This window comes from Oncorhynchus clarkii, chromosome 27, assembly GCF_045791955.1.
Source record: "Oncorhynchus clarkii lewisi isolate Uvic-CL-2024 chromosome 27, UVic_Ocla_1.0, whole genome shotgun sequence".
NCBI lineage: Eukaryota > Metazoa > Chordata > Actinopteri > Salmoniformes > Salmonidae > Oncorhynchus > Oncorhynchus clarkii.
In genome coordinates, this window is record NC_092173.1 from 45,019,847 (window position 1) to 45,030,007 (window position 10,161).

Consider the following 10,161-nt stretch of genomic DNA (forward strand, 5'->3'; position numbering starts at 1 on the left):
ACGTACATTTTTTGGTCCTTAAATTAAACTTTTTTATTCATCACAATTTTCTTTAGCCAATTTTGGTCTTTAATGCAGACAGACAAGTTCCTTCTCCCCCTTCCACTTGCCTCTTCTATTGTTGCGGTAGTGCTGCAATTAGTTGGTTGTAGAACAGACATTTCCATATATTCTTGTTAGCTGAGTGTGTTACAACTCCACCAGTCCTATTTACGATATAATTTACAATTATACCTTTAACAAACAAAATATAGTTCTTTTTTTTATCAATTAGTATATTTCAGTTTAACCATAATATCTGTGGTAACATTTGCTCTGTCTTTCCTGGTGGATTAAACTGAAATTGCAACCAACTTTCTATGGCTTGTTTTTAAAAAATAACCATATTATGGAGATTATTTCATTTTTAAATAACCGAAAGTGAGAGGTTGTAATCTGAATAAAAAGGGGGAAAAGGCCATTCTGGAACACGAGGTGAGACATTCTTACTATTCTGCAACAGAACCAGTTTGGATTTAAATATAACTTTCATATGATTGAAGCTTTTAGTGAGAGGTCTAATACTTAAATACTTTGTCAGAAATGATTAAATTTGAATGATTCAAAACATCAAGTGAAAGAAGCTTGGACAGCTAATGCCAAAATATGTCTACCAGTTCAGTTTCTTAGATATTTCATTAAAAAGATGCATTACTTACTAAAATAGGAATGAAGGAAAACACCAAAGTAACACCATGGTGACCTGAATCAGTGTACAGACGCCCGGCCCGCCACAAGGAGTCACTAGAGCGGGGATGGAACAAGGAAATCCCAGCCTCCCCTAATTCGGACGACGCTGGGCCAATTGTGCACCGCCTCATGGGTCTCCCGGTCACGGCCCGATCGTGACACAGCCTGAGATTGAACCCGGGTTTGTAGTGGACGCCTCAAGCGCTGTGATGCAGTGCCTTAGACCGCTGCGCCACTCTGGAGGCCATTTTGAGGTTTTTTTTAAGGTTTGCTTTTCAGAATATGCTTTATGGATCTAATATCAACGAGCCCAGGTGACGGAGGGAGTTGATGGATGGTAAGTTAAAGAGTTCATTGGACGTGGGTGTAAAGTCTGGAACACACATGGCAGTCGAAGAAAAGATGTCATGTTTCATTTAGTCTGGAAATCCACCCACTTCACATACCTTCATTTATAACATGGAGTGAAAGAAAAGTGTTTTCAACCACGTTCGCATTTTTTTAATTCAAGATGCAAGCAAGTAAAAGTTGGAAAACGTGAAAGCCACACACTTCACTTTGTCCAAAGAGAAATTTAAACTGGAAAGTGATACATTGAAAACAAAACATACACAAACGTTAATAATACAATAATAATAATATAATATGTCGTCGCCATTGTATCTAGATGGTTGGGTTGTTTGTTCTAATCCACCATTGTATCTAGATGGTTGGGTTGTTTGTTCTAATCCAACACTGTATCTAGATGGTTGGGTTGTTTGTTCTAATCCACCACTGTATCTAGATGGTTAGGTTGTTTGTTCTAATCCAACACTGTATCTAGATGGTTGGGTTGTTTGTTCTAATCCACCACTGTATCTAGACGGTTGGGTTGTTTGTTCTAATCCACCACTGTATCTAGATGGTTGGGTCGTTTGTTCTAATCCACCACTGTATCTAGATGGTTGGGTTGTTTGTTCTAATCCACCACTGTATCTAGATGGTTGGGTTGTTTGTTCTAATCCACCACTGTATCTAGATGGTTGGGTTGTTTGTTCTAATCCAACACTGTATCTAGATGGTTGGGTCGTTTGTTCTAATCCACCACTGTATCTAGATGGTTGGGTTGTTTGTTCTAATCCACCACTGTATCTAGACGGTTGGGTTGTTTGTTCTAATCCACCACTGTATCTAGATGGTTGGGTTGTTTGTTCTAATCCACCACTGTATCTAGATGGTTGGGTTGTTTGTTCTAATCCACCACTGTATCTAGATGGTTGGGTCGTTTGTTCTAATCCACCACTGTATCTAGATGGTTGGGTTGTTTGTTCTAATCCAACACTGTATCTAGATGGTTGGGTCGTTTGTTCTAATCCACCACTGTATCTAGATGGTTAGGTTGTTTGTTCTAATCCACCACTGTATCTAGATGGTTAGGTTGTTTGTTCTAATCCACCACTGTATCTAGATGGTTGGGTCGTTTGTTCTAATCCACCACTCTATCTAGATGGTTGGGTTGTTTGTTCTAATCCACCACTGTATCTAGATGGTTGGGTTGTTTGTTCTAATCCACCACTGTATCTAGATGGTTGGGTTGTTTGTTCTAATCCACCACTGTATCTAGATGGTTGGGTTGTTTGTTCTAATCCACCACTGTATCTAGATGGTTGGGTTGTTTGTTCTAATCCACCACTCTATCTAGATGGTTGGGTTGTTTGTTCTAATCCACCACTGTATCTAGATGGTTGGGTTGTTTGTTCTAATCCACCACTGTATCTAGATGGTTGGGTCGTTTGTTCTAATCCACCACTGTATCTAGATGGTTGGGTTGTTTGTTCTAATCCACCACTCTATCTAGATGGTTGGGTTGTTTGTTCTAATCCACCACTCTATCTAGATGGTTGGGTTGTTTGTTCTAATCCACCACTGTATCTAGATGGTTGGGTTGTTTGTTCTAATCCACCACTGTATCTAGATGGTTGGGTTGTTTGTTCTAATCCACCACTGTATCTAGATGGTTGGGTTGTTTGTTCTAATCCACCACTGTATCTAGATGGTTGGGTTGTTTGTTCTAATCCACCACTGTATCTAGATGGTTGGGTTGTTTGTTCTAATCCACCACTGTATCTAGATGGTTAGGTTGTTTGTTCTAATCCACCACTGTATCTAGATGGTTGGGTCGTTTGTTCTAATCCACCATTGTATCTAGATGGTTGGGTTGTTTGTTCTAATCCACCACTGTATCTAGATGGTTGGGTTGTTTGTTCTAATCCACCACTGTATCTAGATGGTTGGGTTGTTTGTTCTAATCCACCACTGTATCTAGATGGTTGGGTTGTTTGTTCTAATCCACCACTGTATCTAGATGGTTGGGTTGTTTGTTCCAATCCACCACTGTATCTAGATGGTTAGGTTGTTTGTTCTAATCCACCACTGTATCTAGATGGTTGGGTTGTTTGTTCTAATCCACCACTGTATCTAGATGGTTGGGTTGTTTGTTCTAATCCACCACTCTATCTAGATGGTTGGGTTGTTTGTTCTAATCCACCACTGTATCTAGACGGTTGGGTTGTTTGTTCTAATCCACCACTGTATCTAGATGGTTGGGTTGTTTGTTCTAATCCACCACTGTATCTAGATGGTTGGGTTGTTTGTTCTAATCCACCACTGTATCTAGATGGTTGGGTCGTTTGTTCTAATCCACCACTGTATCTAGATGGTTGGGTTGTTTGTTCTAATCCAACACTGTATCTAGATGGTTGGGTCGTTTGTTCTAATCCACCACTGTATCTAGATGGTTAGGTTGTTTGTTCTAATCCACCACTGTATCTAGATGGTTAGGTTGTTTGTTCTAATCCACCACTGTATCTAGATGGTTGGGTCGTTTGTTCTAATCCACCACTCTATCTAGATGGTTGGGTTGTTTGTTCTAATCCACCACTGTATCTAGATGGTTGGGTTGTTTGTTCTAATCCACCACTGTATCTAGATGGTTGGGTTGTTTGTTCTAATCCACCACTGTATCTAGATGGTTGGGTTGTTTGTTCTAATCCACCACTGTATCTAGATGGTTGGGTTGTTTGTTCTAATCCACCACTCTATCTAGATGGTTGGGTTGTTTGTTCTAATCCACCACTGTATCTAGATGGTTGGGTTGTTTGTTCTAATCCACCACTGTATCTAGATGGTTGGGTCGTTTGTTCTAATCCACCACTGTATCTAGATGGTTGGGTTGTTTGTTCTAATCCACCACTCTATCTAGATGGTTGGGTTGTTTGTTCTAATCCACCACTCTATCTAGATGGTTGGGTTGTTTGTTCTAATCCACCACTGTATCTAGATGGTTGGGTTGTTTGTTCTAATCCACCACTGTATCTAGATGGTTGGGTTGTTTGTTCTAATCCACCACTGTATCTAGATGGTTGGGTTGTTTGTTCTAATCCACCACTGTATCTAGATGGTTGGGTTGTTTGTTCTAATCCACCACTGTATCTAGATGGTTGGGTTGTTTGTTCTAATCCACCACTGTATCTAGATGGTTAGGTTGTTTGTTCTAATCCACCACTGTATCTAGATGGTTGGGTCGTTTGTTCTAATCCACCATTGTATCTAGATGGTTGGGTTGTTTGTTCTAATCCACCACTGTATCTAGATGGTTGGGTTGTTTGTTCTAATCCACCACTGTATCTAGATGGTTGGGTTGTTTGTTCTAATCCACCACTGTATCTAGATGGTTGGGTTGTTTGTTCTAATCCACCACTGTATCTAGATGGTTGGGTTGTTTGTTCCAATCCACCACTGTATCTAGATGGTTAGGTTGGTTGTTCTAATCCACCACTGTATCTAGATGGTTGGGTTGTTTGTTCTAATCCACCACTGTATCTAGATGGTTGGGTTGTTTGTTCTAATCCACCACTCTATCTAGATGGTTGGGTTGTTTGTTCTAATCCACCACTCTATCTAGATGGTTGGGTCGTTTGTTCTAATCCACCACTGTATCTAGATGGTTGGGTTGTTTGTTCTAATCCACCACTGTATCTAGATGGTTGGGTTGTTTGTTCTAATCCACCACTGTATCTAGATGGTTGGGTCGTTTGTTCTAATCCACCACTGTATCTAGATGGTTGGGTTGTTTGTTCTAATCCACCACTGTATCTAGATGGTTGGGTTGTTTGTTCTAATCCACCATTGTATCTAGATGGTTGGGTTGTTTGTTCTAATCCACCACTCTATCTAGATGGTTGGGTTGTTTGTTCTAATCCACCACTGTATCTAGATGGTTGGGTTGTTTGTTCTAATCCACCACTGTATCTAGATGGTTGGGTTGTTTGTTCTAATCCACCACTGTATCTAGATGGTTGGGTTGTTTGTTCTAATCCACCACTGTATCTAGATGGTTGGGTTGTTTGTTCTAATCCACCACTGTATCTAGATGGTTGGGTTGTTTGTTCTAATCCACCACTGTATCTAGATGGTTGGGTTGTTTGTTCTAATCCACCACTGTATCTAGATGGTTGGGTCGTTTGTTCTAATCCACCACTGTATCTAGATGGTTGGGTCGTTTGTTCTAATCCACCACTGTATCTAGATGGTTGGGTTGTTTGTTCTAATCCACCACTGTATCTAGATGGTTGGGCCGTTTGTTCTAATCCACATCAGTACAACTTGTTCTCTACACTCCAGAGCTACACATCCCATACATCAACCGAGAGGAGTCATTCACTAGTGAATGTAAACGAGCCAAAGAGGTGAATGTAGACAGGGGCCAATAACAATAATGTTGTTTCACATAAAAATGTAATTACAAATGAATTGTACAGTTTTAAATGTAAATATCCAGTAGCCTGTAGGCCTCAGCCAGACAAGGTTCTTAATTACAGACAGGTGTTAAGTACATTACAGTACATGATGTGCTCTTGAGAACAGTAAAATATTGTCAAAATATCCTAACAAAAACACATGACATAGCTGATAATTACAATAACAACTTCCAAAAACAAATGTTGTGCTGCCCTAATGCACCACATCCTCTGTAAAGTACAAATGAACAACGAAAAGGGGGCATGAATAGCCATGCTAGCCCAATGACGACGTGTAGTAAAATCAGGGGCGCAACTTTGGTTTTAGAAGTGGGAGGGGCATAACTTTTTAAAAAAAGAATTAAAAAAAAAATTTGTTTTATTCAGTTGGATAAACACTCGAAACAGCCTACCAGACCGCTCGGAGGCGTCTGCATGGTCCTAAAGCACACCGTTGCCTCGTTTTGAATCACATCCCAGTGATTAAAACTGGGTGGGGGGGGGGGACATGTCCCCCCCATGTCCCCAGTGAAAGTTGTGCCCCTGAGTAAAATGTACAGTACAGTGTTCACAAATCAACAGATAAGTTCATAAATGACTGAAATGCATACATATCACAATATAATGTTGGGAGACCATTATAAAACACTATCAGTGACCATATAAAATTCTTACAAGTGTTTTAACATATAGGATTGATTAGGATTTTCATGGAACTATTCAGACTCTGGGTCATTATACAACAAAGGAATTCAACACGTGTTACATGAGCATGGGGGGGGGGGGGGGGGGACAATGGCAGAACCTGTGAGAAGGGAGTCAAAAGAGAGAGAAAAAACGTTACTTTTATAAATGAGGAACCTGCTTTTTCCCTAAATTAATTGTGACTTGCCTTACTTGCTTAAAATAATGTTGTTTGGTGGGTTCTGGAATGGACATGGATACTATTGTAGGTGTTAGGGCTGAATCTCACAGAACCAACGACCTCTCACAGAACCAACGACCTATCACAGAACCAACGACCTCTCACAGATCCAACGGCCTATCACAGATCCAACGACCTCTCACAGATCCAACGCTGTTCATAGTAACATGGTAGATCATTCCAGGCCAATACCGGGTCATTGTGAATGCCGATAATCTCAGCACAGTTCTCTTCAGCTCCTCCATTCGGTTCGCCGGTTGTAGTCCAGTAACTTGCGGTCAGTGGTGTCCCGTCCACCCATCTCCAGGTTCCCTCAACTTCTCTGTCAGTCAGACCGATCCAGGATCTGTGACCCAATGTTTTGATGAAAACTTGTTCCACTCTGCTGTTTATGATCACTAGGTCTGCTCCTCTGTCCAGACAGTCCTGTCTACTCTCAGTCCAGTTTTTAGTGTCAAGGGAGATGAAGTAACAACTGCAGCCGGACTGTATTATCCAGTCTTGGGGACATATCTTGCGGACGTCTTTCTCACAGGCCAACTGGACTCTCGCTTCGCTCAGGTTGTCGACTAAACGCAGGGAGATGTTAAGAAGGACTTGTAGGACACACAGCGACCCAAAACCCACAGCAATTAATCTGTAGACTCTTCTGCTTGAGTGCTGAGATAATCCTGAGCTGTCTCTGTTGTCCTGCTGGTTGGCTGTCACATTTTCATACCCATTTGTAGGATCTTGATCCACAGATGAACCCTCAATGACGCTCTCCATAATGTTCCAACTTGGTTCGTTTCCAATCAAGTCTGTGAGGACCCAAACTCAACATCACACCCTTTCTTCACTGCTTATTTCGTAACACGAAACAGGAAGTTGATGGAATGGACATTACATCACACTATGACCAAGTTCCTCTTAACAATGTGAAGTAAGTTCATATATGTCTCAAGACAAAGGGGGTCAAAAGACACTGTTGCCGACGTAAGGGTTCATTTTCTGCAAGGCCCTGTCAGTGGTCCGTGTATTAGATGTCAGCTAGCTGGTCACAGGTTTGATTTTCCACCACGTCTCTTTCTTATTACCTACAGCTCCACCCAACACTTGTTTTATATAACTGGCCTACCAGTAATCTCTGGTTTAATAACTGTACATTTACCGCCATCTAGAGGCTAAAGCTTGAAATCGCATTACATTTTGACAGGGACACGCCTTATTTAGGTCATACCATAAACAGGCACCGGAGCGCAGCAGAATGGTTGTCACTACCTACCACAGCCACATAGTCAATTGACAATATCCTAAAAATGTTTGAAAAAAATATGTGTCTATTGTGTCTTAATTTAAGGTTAGGGTTAAGGGTTAGGGTTAAGGTTAGGGTTAGCAGTGTGGTTAAGGGTTAGGGTTAAGGGTTAGGGTTAAGGTTAGGGTTAGCAGTGTGGTTAAGGGTTGGGGTTAAGGGTTAGGGTTAAGGTTAGGGTTAAGGTTAGGGTTAGCAGTGTGGTTAAGGGTTAGGGTTAAGGGTTAGGGTTAAGGTTAGGGTTAGCAGTGTGGTTAAGGGTTAGGGTTAAGGTTAGGGTTAGCAGTGTGGTTAAGGGTTAGGGTTAAGGGTTAGGGTTAGCAGTGTGGTTAAGGGTTAGGGTTAAGGGTTAGGGTTAGCAGTGTGGTTAAGGGTTAGGGTTAAGGGTTAGGGTTAAGGTTAGGGTTAGCAGTGTGGTTAGGGTTAGGGTTAGCAGTTTGGTTGAGGTTAGGGTTAAGGTTAGGGTTAGCAGTGTGGTTAAGGTTAGGGTTAAGGGTTAAGATTAGGGTTAGCAGTGTGGTTAAGATAAGGGTTAGCAGTGTGGTTGAGGTTAGGGTTAAGGTTAGGGTTAGCAGTGTGGTTAAGGGTTAGGGCTAAGGTTAGGGTTAGCAGTGTGGTTAAGGGTTAGGGTTAAGGGTTAAGGTTAGGGTTAGCAGTGTGGTTAAGGTTATGGTTAGCAGTGTGGTTAAGGTTATTGTTAAGGGTTAAGGTTAGGGTTAGCAGTGTGGTTACGATAAGGGTTAGCAGTGTGGTTGAAAGTTAGGGTTAAGGGTTAGGGTTAAGGTTAGGATTAGCAGTGTGGTTAAGGGTTAGGGTTAAGGTTAGGGTTAGCAGTGTGGTTAAGGGTTAGGGTTAAGGGTTAGGGTTAGCAGTGTGGTTAAGGGTTAGGGTTAAGGGTTAGGGTTAGCAGTGTGGTTAAGGGTTAGGGTTAAGGGTTAGGGTTAAGGTTAGGGTTAGCAGTGTGGTTAGGGTTAGGGTTAGCAGTGTGGTTGAGGTTAGGGTTAAGGTTAGGGTTAGCAGTGTGGTTAAGGTTAGGGTTAAGGGTTAAGATTAGGGTTAGCAGTGTGGTTAAGATAAGGGTTAGCAGTGTGGTTGAGGTTAGGGTTAAGGTTAGGGTTAGCAGTGTGGTTAAGGGTTAGGGCTAAGGTTAGGGTTAGCAGTGTGGTTAAGGGTTAGGGTTAAGGGTTAAGGTTAGGGTTAGCAGTGTGGTTAAGGTTATGGTTAGCAGTGTGGTTAAGGTTATGGTTAGCAGTGTGGTTAAGGTTAGGGTTAAGGGTTGGGGTTAAGGGTTAGGGTTAAGGGTTAGGGTTAAGGTTAGGGTTAGCAGTGTGGTTAAGGTTAGGGTTAGCAGTGTGGTTAAGATAAGGGTTAGCAGTGTGGTTGAGGTTAGGGTTAAGGTTAGGGTTAGCAGTGTTGTTAAGGGTTAGGGTTAAGGGTTAGGGCTAAGGTTAGGGTTAGCAGTGTGGTTAAGGGTTAGGGTTAAGGGTTAAGGTTAGGGTTAGCAGTGTGGTTAAGGGTTAGGGTTAAGGGTTAAGGTTAGGGTTAGCAGTGTGGTTAAAGGTTAGGGTTAAGGTTAGGGTTAGCAGTGTGGTTAAGGTTAGGGTTAAGGGTTAGGGTTAAGGTTAGGGTTAGCAGTGTGGTTAAGGTTAGGGTTAAGGGTTAGGGTTAAGGTTAGGGTTAATGGTTAAGGTTAGGGTTAAGGGTTAAGTTTAAGGGTTAGGGTTAAGGTTAGGGTTAAGGGTTAAGGTTAAGGGTTAGGGTTAAGGGTTAGGGTTAAGGGTTAGGGTTAAGATTAGGGTTAAGGGTTAAGGTTAAGGGTTAGGGTTAAGGGTTAGGGCTAAGGCTAAGGTTAGGGTTAGCAGTGTGGTTAAGTGTTAGGGTTAAGGGTTAAGGTTAGGGTTAGCAGTGTGGTTAAAGGTTAGGGTTAAGGTTGGGGTTAAGGGTTAGGGTTAAGGTTGGGGTTAATGGTTAGGGTTAGGGTTAAGGGTTAGGGTTAAGGTTAGGGTTAGGGTTAGCAGTGTGGTTAAGGGTTAGGGTTAAGGGTTAAGGTTAGGGTTAGCAGTGTGGTTAAAGGTTAGGGTTAAGGTTGGGGTTAAGGGTTAGGGTTAAGGTTGGGGTTAATGGTTAGGGTTAGGGTTAAGGGTTAGGGTTAAGGTTAGGGTTAGCAGTGTGGTTAAGGGTTAGGGTTAAGGTTAGGGTTAAGGGTTAAGGTTAGGGTTAATGGTTAGGGTTAAGGTTAGTGTTAAGGGTTAGGGTTAAGGTTAGGGTTAGCAGTGTGGTTAAGGGTTAGGGTTAGCAGTGTGGTTAAGGTTAGCAGTGTGGTTAAGATAAGGGTTAGAAGTGTGGTCAAGGTTAAGGTTAAGGGTTAGGGTTAAGGGTTAGGGTTAAGGGTTAAGGTTAGGGTTAGCAGTGTGGTTAAGGTTAGGGTTAGCAGTGTG

General features: G+C 41.9%; 1 protein-coding gene across 1 annotated transcript; it reads right to left on the reverse strand.

Moving 5' to 3' along the window:
• Positions 1-5,408: 5,408 nt before the first annotated feature.
• On the reverse strand, positions 5,409-7,393 carry LOC139386091 (CD209 antigen-like protein C). Its single transcript, XM_071131514.1, has one exon. The coding sequence runs from the start codon at positions 7,198-7,200 to the stop codon at positions 6,553-6,555; it is 648 nt and encodes a 215-aa protein (XP_070987615.1). The 5' UTR covers positions 7,201-7,393; the 3' UTR covers positions 5,409-6,552.
• Between the last annotated feature and the right edge of the window lie 2,768 nt (positions 7,394-10,161).

Excerpts from the sequence above, each read along its gene's own strand:
- LOC139386091 (XM_071131514.1), bottom strand. The coding sequence starts at position 7,200 with ATGGAGAGCGTCATTGAGGGTTCATCTGTGGATCAAGATCCTACAAAT.